Source organism: Struthio camelus, chromosome 17, assembly GCF_040807025.1.
Source record: "Struthio camelus isolate bStrCam1 chromosome 17, bStrCam1.hap1, whole genome shotgun sequence".
Classification (NCBI taxonomy): Eukaryota; Metazoa; Chordata; class Aves; order Struthioniformes; family Struthionidae; genus Struthio; species Struthio camelus.
The window spans coordinates 6,881,110-6,897,394 of record NC_090958.1 but is presented as its reverse complement, the minus strand read 5'-3'; the positions used below and the strand labels follow the sequence as shown (position 1 = coordinate 6,897,394).

The 16,285-nt window shown below is 53.2% G+C and overlaps 1 protein-coding gene across 1 annotated transcript in view; it reads right to left on the bottom strand.

Annotated features, from left to right (window-relative positions):
* RBM19 (RNA binding motif protein 19) overlaps positions 1-16,285 on the bottom strand; it is a 92,344-nt gene that overhangs the window by 16,911 nt on the left and 59,148 nt on the right. The window contains exon 23 of the mRNA XM_068910705.1: positions 10,292-10,412. Within this exon, the coding sequence (XP_068766806.1) occupies positions 10,292-10,412 (121 nt within the window). The remainder of the gene's footprint in view (positions 1-10,291; positions 10,413-16,285) is intronic.

Genomic DNA, 16,285 nt, shown 5'->3' with positions numbered 1-16,285 from the left:
CCACATTATGTACTCAGGCTCATCTTTAAACCCCTCAGTGACGCTAGCCCTTCCCATTCACCCCAATTCACTGACCCCACGTCAAGGAGAGGTCGCAGGACCTACCTAGACACAAAGCTGGGTTCAGCAAGGCTCTTCAGGGCACAGAGCCTTCCACACGGTTGTGGAGACGCACAACGACCTCCAGACCCTGCGGCATAGCCCGTGTCTCCCACGTTTGGTGAGAAGCCCCAGGGGCTGTCTCACCCCTCGGTCCTCCACGCTGCCGCCAGCGAGCCCACCCCCATCGTGCCCGAGGACCTATCCTCCTTGCTCGCTCCCATGCTGCTGGCCGGCGGCACCGTCCCCGCGGCCACACCAGCGTCCTCAGGCTGAGGTCGGCCACGAAAGCGGCACGGAGCTTTCCGGCCGCGGTCCGATCCGCTGCGGACACGCGGCACGACACGCTCCCGAGCCCCCGGGTACCGATGCCTACCGGGGTGTCAAGGGGCGCAAAGCACCAGGACAAAATCTGCACCCTGAGCGAGTGTCCCAACCTCAAAATCGGCACCTGGTCGAGGTGGCAACAAAGCCACTTGGCCCGCGCGCTGACGCTGACGGGAAAATCGGTGCTGCCTTGCCCCCGAAGGGCGAGAAAGGCCCTGCGGGCAGGAGCCAGCCGGCAGCCCCGCTCCCCCCACCCAGCGGCTCTCGCTCCCGCGAAGCACATGGCGAACAGCTGCTGAAATCCCGCTCTCAGACATCAAAAGCCTCGCTGGGTTTCTCAAACAAACAAACATACCAGAGGACTGAAGAAAAGGTGTAAAATAAATAAATGGAACAAGCTGTGCATTTTCTTTTAGTATTACAGCTGCTGCGGGAGATAAACAACAAGTAAATGTCACAAAACATCAATACAGAAGAAATTAACCTGACAAAAGCTCACGTCCCCCCTCCTCTGCCTCCCCCCTCCCAACTCCAAACAATTTTGCATTTCTGGAGTTCCCATCTAATGATTTTATTTTTCAATTAATTCCTTGACAGAATGCCAGGATCCGGCTCCCTCCTCTCCCGAGCGCGGCGGCGGGGGAGACGGGGGTGCCGAGCGTGCGTATCCGCCTCGCGCCTCCTACCTGGAGCCGACCTTTGGCGGGCGGCGGAAAGCTGCAGGGTCCCATCAGGAGAGGAGGAAACCTGCAGTATTAAAGCAAGGAGCCCAGCAGCAGCTCTTTGCAGCTCCGACGGCAGGAGGAGCAAGGGACAAATCGAAATCGCGGGGAAGCTCCGCAGTCAGCCGTCCCCTTTACTCTGCCCGCCGAGCCCGGCTCCGGCACCAGCTCCCGACACCTCCCGTTCCCCCTGGCTGTCCCCGCACGAGTGTTCAGCAATGAGAAATCGTGGCGTCAATTGTGGTCTTTATTTCTAAATTCTTTGCAGATATAGTTTTCCCCCCACCTGCCACCCCTTCCACGCCAGATCCTTGCAGAGATCCCTGCAACGATCAGGGGTCTGCGCAGAGGAGCGGGAGCGGACGTGCACACACACACGATTGCGGTTACGTTTCAGACCGCTGCAAAACAGGACCCGACCTGCTCGACAGGAAGGGGCTTCGCCACAGAGCAGCAGAAGCTGCGCGTTTGGGGCAGCCGGGCGCTGGCACGTCGCAAACAGAAAGGAAACTCCAACGCAACTGAAAGGCGAACGCAAATGGAAAACGCAAACCGAGAACGCAAGCGCCGAGATGCCCCCAGGACCGCCACCGAGGAGGGCAACTCACCTTCGCGGCCGGGAGCCGGAGGCCACGACTGCAGTGACCCCCCCCGGGCAGGGGCTCGGAGCCATCCGCCCCGCTGGGATGGGCACGCAGCCCGGCGCTTCTCGTGCCCCCCGGCTCTCACGCGTCTCCCAACGCTACGGCCAGGCAGCGGGAGAAGCCACCCTGCTTGCCCGGCCCAGCAGCGCCGGGCAGCCGGGCCCAGGAGTCCTGCAGCCGGGCGCCTTGGGGGTTCGCACGGCTCTGCTCCGTCACGCTCTGGGCAGAGCGAGCGGCAAAGCGAGGAAGGGCTGGTACGAAACCAAGCGGTTTGATTGAGAGCGCCCATGAACAGCAGGAGGTCTGACTCGAGATTTGGGATTTCGGGTATGAAACAAATGAAGGTAAGGTCAGCCAGAGCAGTGCCCCGCACGCGCTTACGCCCCGATTCCCGCTCAGCCCCCTTCCGCTGGACCCCGAGAGGAGCTCGGTGCCCTCCCAGCAACGGCAGCACCCAAATCCCCGCGACGGAGCCGTCCCTTCTCCCCGCAACGGCGCTCTGGCCCCGCAGCGCCCAGTTCAGCCCTGTGCGACGGGGCCGCCGACGGCGGAGAAAACCTGGGCAGGCTGCACCTAATTCCCAGTGCAAACTGGCCGCCGGTATCGGGTCTCGAGACCCCCCGGGCTGGGCCCGGCAGCACGGCCAACTGCCACGCGGCTTCCTAACAAGCAGGGGAAAAAAGCAGGGGTGGGGGGACGCGAACGGGTGCGACTGCCGTTCTGCCGCTCCAAGCTGGTGAAGGTTTGCCCGCTAACGATCCCGTTTGCTTCCTTTAAACAATAGCCCAAGCCGGCAGGGGTGGGCCGAGAGGGGGATTACCGCGGGATTATAGCGTGGCAGGGTTGCGGATGCCACGCTAATCCTGCAGGGTTTTTACTCTCTGGCTACGGCATGTGTTTGCATTAGTTACAGATGCTCTCTAAAAAAATACATAAATAAGCAGAAACGAAGAAAGAAGGAAATAAGAAATACAAAGGGAGCCAAAAGGGAGAGAAGGCCTGTAACTCAGCCCAAAGGCAAAGGCAGAGCTTTGAGGGGGGCCGCGCAAAGCAGGAGCAGCCTAGAAAAGCTTCTGGGCACCGGGCAGGGGGAGAAGACCCTTCTCACAGGACCTGGCCACGTCGGCTCTGACTCCGGCATCCTGACCCTTCGCAGCCCAGGAGCCGGCCGCAACCAGCCTGTGCCCACCGACGGCAGCCAGGACGGGCGCCAGGGTGCTGGCGAGGCTCCCTCTGCAAACTAAACGAAGACATAAAAGGAGGTGACTGCACCGAGCATCGGCATCGCTCCACCGGCGCAGACTGCTGACGGCGAGAGCTCCTCTCCCTCGGCCGGACCGCTCTGCCTCCGACCGCCGTCAGCAGCGGCTGCGCGGCAGAGGACGAGAAACGGGTCAAGAACAGAGCGCTCCTTCCCCCGGCAAATCCTCCCGGCTTCCAGCAACCAACTATAAATAACCAGCGGGCTCCTCATCTCGCCGGAGCGAGCCGCAGTGGGGCTCCTCTGATTTACGCCAGCCCCACAGCCTTCTGCTGAGACGCAGGGGCTCGTTAGAAACGGTTCTGCTTCGCTGCCCTCTCCTTTCTCGCCCTCTCCCTGCGGCTCTTCAGATTGAAACGTGAAATAGGTCCCCCCGCCTCCGACAGAGCTCACCCAATTTCATTCATCCGCATAGCTGCTGCCCTTCCCGAAGCCTCTGCTCACCCCTCTTTCCACCCTCTCCTTTTTTTATATACATATATATATATATATATATAAAGTCTCTCTTTCCCCTTCCCGAGTCTAGTGCAAAATTCCCCATCTGTCAATTTAATTCTTTGATCGATGGGAAAGAGCAGGAAAAACGGCCCAGCACAGCTGGCTTCCCAAGTTAGCCCTGGTAGGGTACCGCCAGCCCCGCTGGTGACGGCTGAGTGAAATGTTTGTGAAGCGCAGAGAACACAAGTCAATAGTAATTTAGCTGGATTGGGAGCAAGTACCTTCTCTGCACGGACTGCAAACTCCCGGGAGAGAGGGAGCGCGCGCACGCGGAGGGTATCGCCGGCTCGCTCGGCAGTGCTTCCCAAACACAGCCCGCTGGGCCGGGAGGGGGCCGAGCTCGGGGGCTGCACCCGCAACGCTCGGCCCGCGGCAAGCGCGTCGCGAAGGCAAAAAAGAAGAAAGGGAGGTTTCATTCACCTACGCTTTGTACAGGGCGGTGATGTGATTGTGGGGCAGTTCTCACGTACGAGAATTGCAGGTTTGCATCAGGGCTCCGCAGGAGACCCGGGAGCAGGGCAGACGCAGATTTGCCCCTCGCCCCAAGGCTGGCCAGATCAGCCACAGGGGGTTGGGACCCCGTCGTCTCTAGCTATTAGCCTCTCTAGAGCAGCAGAGCCAACATATTGTCCCTGTTGGCTCTGAAGTCATCTGTGATCCCTGTTTTCCAAGGGGAAGATTAACACAATTGCTCTTGGGGATCACCCCCCCAAAACTAGCGCAAAGAGACAGGCCGTTGGTAGCAGACAGCTGGGGAAAGGACTCGTCCCGCTGTCGCTGCCCTGATGTAGTCTGTTCGCCACAATCCTGCTTTGCCCGAGAGGCCGGTTTAGCAGCCCCCAACACCAACCATCAACCAACTGTGGCTTCTCCTTATCCTCCTCAGCTACCTTTCTCCTAACTCCCTCCCTGCCTGCGGCTGGTTTCATGCCCTTAAGCAAAAAAGTTCCTATCCTTTACCTTTTTTTTTTTTTTTTTTTTTTAAATTTTTACCTTCTTGAATATTACACTAGATGGTTTCTCCATCCACAGCAGCATCCAATCCTCCCTTGAAACCCGCAAAGCTGTCAGTCTCTCCAGCTATCCTGTGGCAGTGGGCTCCACAGATTAACAACACGCTCTGAGGAGTGCTTAAAACCCAAGAAAATAAAGTGTTTTGGCTGATACAACACTCTCTTGTCTCAGGATGAAAAGAAAGTAGACCCAGAAGTGAGAAAAGGATTTAATCCTTTACACAGTCTGCCTGGAGACGAGAGTGTAAGCACGCAGCATGTTATGACAGTCACAGCAATCTGGATTGGGCTGTGGTCTTACTTCGCCTGATAGCATTAGTGAAACCACTTCTGGCAGACTGTGGCCACTTCTGGGGTCCCCACTTTCTCTTGGAACATTACAAAGATTCAGAACAAGCCTTAAGAATGACCTGAAAAATACACAAAATGGGAAGGAAGCTTATTCCATTTTATTGCATCTATTAGACCTATTGAAAAGATGGCTCAGAAGTGGCCTGATTGCAATGACAAATGCTTGCAAGGAGAAAAGATTTAGGAGATCAGACCTCTCTTTAACCTATCAAATAACAGCAAAGTGAGACCTGAGAGCTGGAAGCCAAATCTATATAAATGGTGTCCAGAAATCGGGTGCATAATTGCACCCAAGAGAAGTCAGTAACGGGACAGATTCTCTGCCTCTCACAGCCCAAGTCTAGACTTTCAGAAAGTATTTTATCGCTAAGACAAAAATTACAGGCCTATAATCACCCTGCTGGGTGAGGGGTTTTGGCCTGTGCTACTCAAAATACCAGCCTGAATGATCAAGACGGTTCTTTCAAACCTGGAGAGGTTGGAATCTGCTGAGATTGTAGTGAGACCTGTGCAACAAGACAGCAGGATGAGTTCATTGCTCATTCAAGTCAAACTTGTCATCAAGCCAATGGAACTAGAGACCAACGTGTCATCTCACTGGACATGGAGTGAGATAACCCTCAAAGTCTTACTGCAAACTTCTCGCCCTCTCCATTAGCATTCTGCTGCCTCTCCTACATACAGAACCACCATGTACTACCTTTGGAAACACCTGTGTACCACTGTCATGCCCACCACTAACCAAAAACTACTTCGAAAAAAGAAAATAGAAGAAGAGAAAGGAGCAGCTTTTCAAAATTCTAAAATTCCAATTACATAAAACCTGGAAGAAATGTCTCCTGAAATCCCCATGAGATGAGGAATATCAGAGCTGTTTGTCCTAGTTTGACACCTTCACCTTCTTCTGATACGTGCAGAAAACTCTCCTCAGCACGTTCCCTGGTTGCTTTTATTTCTGTGGAATAACTAGGAAGAGAGCCAGAAGCAGCAGCAGAGCCCATATGTCACCCAGTACTGATGGCACAGCCCTGCCAATGCGGCTTGATATAAACACGCGACACTGTTACAGTAAGCCTGTGCCTCACGTGACCACCATCTCCAAATGGCACAGGCAGCCTGTGGTGCTGGAGGGCTCCAGACCCAGAAGAGGCTTTGGGCAGGGGAAAAACTCTCTTGTGGGATGGCAATGCACACCACTGGACAGAATTTGGGGGCAGGAAATGAGAAATAAGCTGAGCTGGATGGTGGGATGAAACTCATCCCATCCACTGCGCTGCTGCTTTTGAAGGCATCCGTCTCCAAGTTCTGCTTTTCTGACCTAGACCATTCAGCTTAGCTTTGGTAGCAAAATAAGATGAACAGAGCAGTGGCTTTTTAGCGTCAAAGAGCAGCTGAGAGATGGGTGGTACCAGGAATCTTGGTCTTGACTCAATGTTTCCTTTGGGTTTCCTGGAGCCTTGAAGACCCAAAATAATCTTCTGTCCCGCCACCTCCACCATTTTCAGACGGGTCCCTTCCTACCTGCAGATCAGTGACCATGTGGGCCTGGCCTCTGCAGCCCGCAAAAACATAAGAACCACCTCACAAGTTGTCCACACAGTGGTGGGTGAGGAAACTCATGGGGAAAAAGAGGTCACTGCCCTCTACAGCAGAGGGCCCAAAAGATGGAAGACCACCTTTTCCCTGCAAGGAGCCCTGGATCCCTAGGACTGGAACATGCCCCTGACCTGTCTGTAAAGATCTGGGGAGATCACGGCCATATGCTGGGAAGGGCCGTGGCTCCCACCAGCAAAAGCAATAGCTGAACCTCGGTGTCCCAGGTGAGATGTAGGCACACTAAACCCACTGCCTTGCTTTAAACAAGAGGAGGAGGAGGGTGAAACACCTGAGAAAGCAGCCAAATACCAAGCCATTTTCCTTCTGCCTGAGACACCAGCAAGAGAAGATATATAAGTGTATTTTCGCATCAGATCATTTCCACCCCATCACGCCTCCTCCGTGAATTCACAGGTGCCATGGCCTGAGGCAGGACCAAAAGCGTTCCTCTGCCACCAACCTGCTGTCAGAGCCACGTCTGGACGAGCGGTGGCAGCCGGGAACAAGCTCCCTTTCCTCCGCTTCCCTCACCCTCCTGCCCCGGCGAGCACAGCCTCGGCTTGGCCAGACAGGAGGGCTCACTTCCAGCAGGAAGCTGGAAACAAAGAACAGGGAAGGAGGAGGTTCGGCATAAAAGGACAGCAGAAACCGGGCGAGCGAAAGGAAAGAAAAAGCTCTCCCCTTCGCTAGCAAAGCTTTCCCCTCCCTGGTTACCTTGCTGCTCTCCAGAGCGCTTTCAAAGGCAGAGTAAGTGTCTACTGCCTTGCACGAAGCACGTTCCTGGGCTCTCGGGAGACCGAAAGAAAACACAGCTCTGATCTCTGTGGCCCAGAGCATGAACCTGGCAAGCACGAAGCCCAATACGAGCTGCCCTTCAGGTGAGATAAACATGCACCCTACTGGGACAGCAAAGAAAAACCCTGCCCGTCCTTCGGAAAGCGCCAAGGCAGGAGGGGGGAAGCGACTGAGCCGGCGGCCACATGCTCCGACGGCAAAGGAGGAGAGAGCCGACCCCAGCGCCCGCGGAGGCAGCTGGGGCCTGGGCAGAGCACGGCAGGTTCAGGTGGCGGCTGGCTGGCCGCGGTGCGCGTGCCCCCGAGCGGGAGCGCTTGTGACGGGCAGCAGATGGGAAGGGCTCTGCTCGGCGCCTCGCTTAGCTTGCAGGCCGCCCGGCGCAGGGGTCTCAGGGATGCTTCTGCACCTTGCAGGGACAAGAGAGGGGAGGGAAACAGGGATCGGCAGGAAAAAGCAAGCTCGGTTTCTAGCTTACAGAATCCAGTCTCCATCGTCAGTGAAATGAGATGGGCGGTCTCAGCCCAGCTGCTTAGGTAGGTTAAAGGGAAGGCGGAGGAGTCAAAGCAGGGCTGCAGAGCTTTACCAGCTTTGCGCCTATCCTCTCCACCCTGGGCTCCACTCCAGAAAATCAGCCTCCAGCTAAGAGGGGGAGGAAGCACGAAGTAAAACGCAGAGCGGCATCCCCAGGATAGCTGGCAGGAGAGAGCGATCTGCAGCGTTTCTCTCTTCGCTGCTGTCACTAGCATTTCCTACACAACCACAGCAACTGGGACAGGACCCAGCTCCCGCTCTTCTCAGCGCCCCCGGGCACTGCTTTTAGAAATCCCGTGGCAACCCTGCCGCGAAATCAGGAGAGGGAACCCTGTAAACTGGCACCCAAAGAAATAAAATCCCATCTGCGAGACTCTAGCCTGCAAACACAGCATAGGCAGGCTAAGCCCTCCCTGCTTCCAGGCACGGCCCAGCTCTCGGTGCCCTCTCTGTGTGCCCCAGACAGGCTTTGTTACGGAGATCCGGCCCTGGCAGGCCCCCTTCTGCGGCAGGATTAGCCACCAGCAGTATCGCAGCTCAAGAGGGAGCGGGAACGCGCGTGTACACAAGATAGGGCTGAAGTCATTGGATATTATTTCTCTCTCCCTCTCTCTGCTGCCTTGAGATGGGTTGGCGACCAGAGACGACTGCCTTCTTCAATCATATTTTCAGTCCCTAAAGATGGGGAATGATAAACTCGCTCCTGTTTTTTTCAGCCAAGACCCTGGAGCCACCTCAGCTTCAAAGCTGTATTCCTCACAGGATATAAAAACACTTTTTGCAGGTCTCCGCGAGGTCCCACCTCCATGAGGAAGACCCTCGACAAGGGGGCTGGAGTAAATGCAGGGAGAAATTAAGACAGAAGCTGAGCCTGGGGGAGACGTGGAAGCGGCAGAGCTCGTGGGCAGCAGCCAGCATCTGCTGCAAGTCTGCAACTATCATCAAGCCAAGATCGTTTCCTCCCCATCACTGGGCAGAGAAAAAACGGGGAAAAGAGAGCCCAGATATAAAATGGGGTGCATGAAACATCACATCTGCTCCCTGACAGGTGGAGAGTCACGTTACTCTGATCAGACACAACGCGTTCCCCCTCTAACGCTGGGTGGCCACATCTGTCCCCAAACAGTGCCCATCCTCCCTGCTGTCTCACACACGCCCCCAGAGACACAGTTGTACGTATGCCTAGACAGCGCGGTGCATTTTGGTCCCCTTTTCGGCACCACTTTGGAGATCAGCCCGCTGTTCCTCGCGCTCTCCCAGCTCAGCATACTCCGGTTTGCCCCACACCTGGCTGCGGCAGAATCCACCCTCATCCACTCTCCAGCCAAACTGCACCTTTTCCAACCTGCTGCCGGTCTGCAATAATCAGCACTGCGCACAGCACTTCACAAACACGAGGACAGGTCCCGCTGGAGGCAGGCTCACTGAATAAGCAAGGCGTGCGGCGTTTTCCACCACCGCGGATTGGGGAGTGCAGCCCCAGAACCGCTTATGCCAACCTCCTTGGCGACGGGCATGCACATGATGGAGAGGGGAGGCTGGGAAGGGATGCGGAAGGAGGAGCATTGATCTCCAGCTTAGTCCTCCAGCCCAGGGGATCACTTCCTACATAAATATTTGCTAAGCAATGCGTTTGTACCTGTCGATGGCTGTCAATAGAAGCCTGCAGCGCTGTTATCTGTGGAGCTGTCATTCTCCGGAACCTGATCCAAACGAGACTCTCCGGCTCTCAACCAACAGTCAACTTATTTGCCCTTTTTAATAGGGTTCTTACGCTCTGTGGGGGAGATGAACGCCATCACCCCCCTCCCACGCGCCTGCCTTTCATGAGAAATGACCCTCGCTGGGAAACGAAAGGGGTTATCTCAGCGCACTGCAATGTCCGAAGTGGCATCTGACCAGCTCAGTACCCCACGTCTCACCACTCGCGCAGAACCAGGGGCATCAAAGGTGCTTTCCCCATCATGCCCTCATCAGCCTGTTCACATTTACAGAGCGCCCCGGGGTGCAGGCAGACAGAGCCAAAGCATTTGAGCGGCCATGTGGCATCACAAGATGCCTCAGCCCTGCCAGCAGATGGAGAGTTAACACGCTCACGTGCGCTCAGAGAGCTGCTGCAGACAAAGGAGAAGCCAGCCTGGATTCCTCCTGCTTCACCCTGTCTGGGGACAGAGCGCAGCCCTCCATCGCTGGCTTCTCTCTGCAGCATCTCGGCACAGTTTCCTCCCCAGGCAGAGGAGATTTCCTCCGGCTTTCCTGCCTCAGTGGGCTGTGTCTGCCTTTGCTGCGTGAGACCCCTCACGCTGGGGGGCTGCCAGGCTCCGGCATCTATCTGCCAGCCCCTGCAAGCACACAGCTGCCGGGAAAGGGCTGGCGTGGACTGGCAGCGTATGCCAGATGGGACAACGCCAGCCAAAGCTGTATCGCCAGGCCAGAAGGATGCCGCTACGTTACCGTGGAAATGTTCTGCCGTTTTCCGTCTCAGGGCCTCCACCGTCTCCTCTGTGTCTGCCCACTCCAAGACCAGCCTCCGGCCGTACAAATGAGTGCTGTGGCACAGGGCGTTGAATGCTTTCTGCGGATTTGGAGAAAAGGAAGAAAATAAAAACAGACTCATAGGGGAAAATCAAAGATGCCCATCCCTCCACCCTGAATCTAAAAGGCCACCAGAGAACATCCTACTGCGAACATTTTTCCCTGATGGGGTGGGATTCATCTCCCATCACTAAGATCGACTCTGGCTTGATCATCTACTTTCTATATACTTGCAGAAGAGCAAATGTCCATTGCAATTCCTGCAGGCTGCTGTCCCTTGCTAGGGAACAGGTTGAAATCCAGCACTAGCGTTGGATGCAACCTTGTGTTAGCCTGGGACCATGCCTCAGTCAGGAAAGCCCCAACTTAGGGAGGCTGACTAGACTTGGTGCAGCACTAGCTAATGTGGTTAAATTGCACCAGGTCTGAACACAAAGCAGGTCCCTCATGGGTGAGGGCCGCAGCACTGGGTTAGCATGGGTAGAGCAACCTCACAACTCTCCACTCACCCAGCTAGGCAGATATCCTTGAAGAGTGGAAGAAAGATCCAATAGCCTGGTACATCTGGGAAACGCCAGTCCACACCGCGCTGTGCTGCCCACATAGTCCGGCACAACACAAGTATGAGTCAAGAAGTTGCTTTCTGCTCAGCGGTGCTTTGCAAGGCATCAGCCGGGGCAACATGTTTCCAGAACCCCAAGCTCTCCAGGGAAAGTTGCCTTCTTCTCACCAACCTTTTGGTGATGCTGGCCAAGATGGGAGCAGACATGGGAACTGCCAGAAGCCAGTGGTTTCATGTATTACAGAGATCAGGATGTATCCTGATTATTAGATACTGCTTAACAACATCAGTATGACTATAACCTCTACTAACACTGAATACAAGCACATTGGCTAGCGCATTAACTCAGAGAGCTTTCTTTAGCTAACCAACAGATGCGTTCAGGAAATACTGACCGGATCTAGGGAAGGTTTACTTTGTCTTCAGTTCCCAAAGACTTTCAAGAGAATCCAGGATTGAGCCCATAATGCAAATATACAAACACCTAAGGCAAACATCTTTACAGAACCATTCATCCCCAGGGGTCCACAAAGTTCAAAGTGCTTCACGGCAATCCTATACATGGCTAGGCACAGGGATAGAGCAAAGGAGTCCAAAATGCTCTTTTTAAAAACCTCAGCTAAGACTGAGATTAAATAGGCTCATAAAGTCTGGAAACTAGCATCTGTGGATCAAATATAGCAGCATACACAAACACAGACTAGACTAGAGCACATCCCTTTGTCCAATAGGGAAACGTCCTCACATCTGGAAGCCCCTAAAGGAGCACCAATGTGAAGGGTAAGACTGGAAGAGCCATGCAGTTAATCCTACAGAGGCACATCAAGCCGTTCAATACTGCAGGCAGATGGCACGGACACCACAAGCGCCCTTTCAGTCGATCCAAATGTTTTGTTGACAACAAAAGAAAACATGTTGAGTTAATCATCTCTACTGCCTGCTTTTTGGATTTAGGTTGAATGCCTTATAAAATTTAGGTCAATTTTGAAAGAAAAAAGTTTCACTGCAAAAAAATCCAAAATCGTACTGAAAAAGCCCAGGATTCTCCTCCAAGTGGTTTGCCGCACAGGAATTCTGAATGACTGAGGTTGCCCCCAAACGGCGTGGCTCTGGGCACGCTCGCTGCTCTCGCAAGGAGCTTTGGCTGGCTACCCCAGCGCCTAGGCAGCCAGAGCTTTGCCTGAACTGCCGAGCTGGCGTATTTGGAGTCCTGTCTCCGGTGGCTTTTGCGCCCAGCTGCTTCAATGAAGGCACAAGAATTTGCAGTGCCGGATAATTAGCAACGCACTTGCCAACAGGATCCTGTTCACCACGTTGCCTTCCAGTCCAGCTCGGCTAAGGGCTGCTTTGTACTACCATGCAAAAGGCTGTAGGATATGTCTTTATCCTACGGAAAGCTTTTGCTGCCATGCCATCTCATGGTACCGAGTTCCAGAGATTTATAAACCCCCAAACAAAGCATTTCCAGCGATTAGTTTTCCACACCTTGCATTTCCCCCTCAGTCTGATTCTCTTTCACTCATATCATTCTCATTCATTATGAGAAAGAGGAAAGAGAAACACCAGCTCCACCTCCTCTGTAGCATTCACTAATTTACTGCTGTTTCCCATCGTCCTGCGTTCAGCGCCTCGCCAGACTCTCCCGAAACCACGCAAGGCAGCGCGCCTCGTTTTCAGGGGGTGTATTCCCTCCTGAAAGGCTGCAGCCTCGCCGGTGCTTTTGCAGCTACAGCTGTTTTTATTTGCTGCTGCTGTTGTTTTAAAGGCCTATTTTCACTTGGAATGGTATCCAATTAGCAGAGCAATGTGTTGGCTTAAATAAACACTCGGGGGGAGGTGGCAGTGGGGAGTTGTGATGGCTGTTTACGTTGGCACAAAGAGCCATTTCCAAAGCCTGGCAAACAAACTGCAGCTCTAATCGCTGGGTCTCATTTGTTAATTTATACTTTTTTAATTTCTCACTCCCCGCAGCATGAGGAAGACAAAGGCTGGAGGATGGGAACAGGGGAACAGCCAGGAATGAACCAGGTATGGCCACGGCAACCTTGTTTTGCTCTTGCAGCAGGTCCCGGTGGGGGGACACTGCCTAAAAAGCAACTGCCGGTAACGGCAACTACGGGTTCAAAGTGCTGTGCTTAGGACCGACCCGTGGGCTGCCGTGCTCCGAGCAGTTTGCTCCGTCACCTCCTTCCTCACATCTTCCTCTTTGCAGGATTGCCTCCGCGCCTCCTCCGGAGCCCCCTCGTGCAGCTGGTCAGCCCAATCCAGGATGTGGCGTGCATTTGCAAGGAGCATGGGGAAAGGTCACAGAGCAAGAGAGAAGCCAGATGCTGCCATCAAGTTGTGGAGCATGAAAGAAATCTGCTGGGAGACGGATCTCCCAGCAGCCTGGTCATATGGGCCTTTCCCAGCCTAACACACCCCCGAAACAAGTGGTTTCACACCCAGGAAGACACTAAGTTTGGGAGGCTGGGTCAGGCCACATGGATGGTCCCAGCACGCTGGCCACCTCGCCCGCTGTTGTAACCTACATAGAAAAACGCTTCCCAGGTAGGGGCAGTAGAAGAGAAGTTGGGCATTTCAGATTTAAAAACAAACATCTAACGTATCATTTCCTTCGGAAAACAGCTCCGAACTAAAACTTGCACGTTCATTGCTCGGAGAGGAATTAGGAATTTTTCACCAGGGGGGAAAAAAAAAAAAAAAGAATACATCCACGCTTTAAAAGACAACTGATTAACAAAGCGATGAGGGTGAAGACGGCTATTCCTGTATATCCACATCACTGGAAATCTTCCAGCTAGAGGAGGAAACTGGCCACTGATGCTATTCCAAATAAAAAATTAGGTAGGAGAAAATATATTTTAATTACATGAGAAATACGAAAGGAAATGAGCAAAGGCAGACTAGTTTCCAAAGACAGTGGGGCTGGAAGCATTGGATATTCTCAGGGTTCTGTCCCTCCACCTGAGAGTCTTTCTCCCCAGGATACCTCCTTTGAAGATCAAACTGTCGAATCACCAGAGGCTTATTTAGTTACATCTCAACTATTGATAGACAGAGCTGTGGCTGTCCATTCATCCAGGAGATAGATTCACTGGAAGAGACCTCTAATTATTACAGCTTTGCATCATTAGGTGTCTTTAAAAAAGGGGCACCCTTCACCACAAGGGCTTGCTATCCTTAACCGTTGAAAAAAAAAGATCTCGTTGCAGCTGCTGCATTTGGTAATGTACCCATCACTAGGCAACTTGAAAAGCTCACGTGCCCTGTCCAACCTCCTCCCAGGTCTCCCATGCTTTCCAAATACCTTAGGCTTTGCATGAAAATCACGGCCTGGTCTCCCTAAAAAATAGAATGTGAGCATGCTCGAAAACTTTGCTTCTGAGCCCTCACGAGTATGATTTTGCACAGTTTGGTTCAAGCTTAATGTAATAGCTCGATACGGCAGGAATTCCTCGTGAGCTAAGTGCTCCTGACAATCCTAAAATGACAGTGGGGCTTTAGGAGAGTCAGCCGACCGCTACCGAGAGGCTCCCCATGCGCTACGAACAGACTAGCCTCAGCTTTCTGCAGCAATGCACACTGCACCTTCAGGTGCTCATCCTTTGTTACCGAGCTTGGAGATATTGTTCACCTATGGCAGTGACTCCCAGGGCACTTACTAGAAGGCATCTCTTTCTGTGTGTGTGCGTGTGTGTGTGTGTGTGCGCACACATGTGATGGCCTAAAGAAACTCAGCTGGCTACATCTAAATCAGAGCCAGGAAACGTAGCACACGCATGCTCAAAACATCCTTTTGGGAACTGAGCTACTGAACCGGAATGATGTAAAGCAGCACTTTAAATTGCTGGTGGCTAGGGCTTGGGCAGGCTTAGAGCCCCGGCAGTTACTTGAGAGGCAAAAGGAGCAAGGGAAAAGCAGAGGAGGAAGGAGAGAGGCTGGAACAATAGTGTGAAAACCATTTTGGAGATCTAGAAAGGGAATTTCAAAATTAAGGGATGGCTGATAAACTTACCTGAAGACTGGGCTGCAGCGACAAGACAGACACCGCTGGAGCAGAGCCTGCTGTGCTGGGACTTTGCAAAGTCAGAGATCAAGAGGCTGGACCACTGCACTCATCTCCCCCGAGTGCTATGGCTCACCATCCCCAAACGCTGTATTAATTTTGAGGACAGTACTGCTCTGCCTATAGCTTCCCCCTTGCCCTATTAAACGCTCAAGCCAAAGAGCCTCAGGGCCAGAGTTATTAGAGGGACAAAGGGTCAACAACATTAGGAGACTGATAAATTTCTATTCCTCAAAAGAAAGTCACAACTGAGGATGTTCTCTGCAATGCCAGCTGCACACAGAGATTTTTTTCTTCCATGCCTGTGTTTTTTTTAAAAGGGTTGACTGTCTTTTCTGAATGGATAATTTCTATTTGGAGACCAGATGTATTTTTATATCAACAGGGGAGAACAGTGGAAACTCTGCTTGCAGTTAATAGTTTAAAAATAAAAACAATCCCACAACAATTCTGCACTGGGGGCTTCAGGAAACACACCACGTAGTTAATGCTTCCTTAACCAGAGTTAATTTGTTATTTCCAGAAAATCAAGGTGGCCCTTCTCTTCCCCACAAACTCCATACATTCCCAGCCAGTGATCATCTTTCTTCAGAGATTTCAAATTAAAGGCTTGATCAGTGTATGCAAGCCCTTTTTGTGAATATTATGAAGCCAAGGTATTAGAAAGAACAAGGTAGGAGAGCTGCTGGGGGTTGCAGGAGAAGCAGGATGGATGGACGGATGGTATCCCATGCAATGGCACAGTGCATGGGCTACGGCCCTCCAGCTGTCCTGGCTCCCTTCAGAAACTTTGTCCCTGCCCTTCCTTTCTATGACATGGCTTCCTTCCCATTTTCTATCCCAGCACATACATGTGTGCTGTGGTCTGTTACAAGCACGCTCACCACATACAAGCGAGAAGGCTACCAATTGCATTGGATGGCAATGAAACGCTCCCGGTTCATCATCATCCATCACGCAGGGAACTAATTCCAGCAAACCTAGAGATAACCCCGGCCTCGGACCTTACTGTGGACAAGACAGCTATGGGATTCGGGGCTCTGATGGACGAGCAGAGAGAAGGTGCCCCACAGTATCCTGTGCCCTGCCTGGAGGTTGTTACCTCCCCTGCAGGTACATGACCAAGTGATGGCAGCATCTTACTTGCTGCCCCATGAGCACAGTTCAGGTGTCCACCCCTCTCACAACAGCACCTTTCAGACTCTCCTCGAGCTGGCTGCGGTGCCCCAGTGGAAGCCAAGGGAACAAAATTGAGACCTTCAAGATAGGTCTTCCAGGCCCA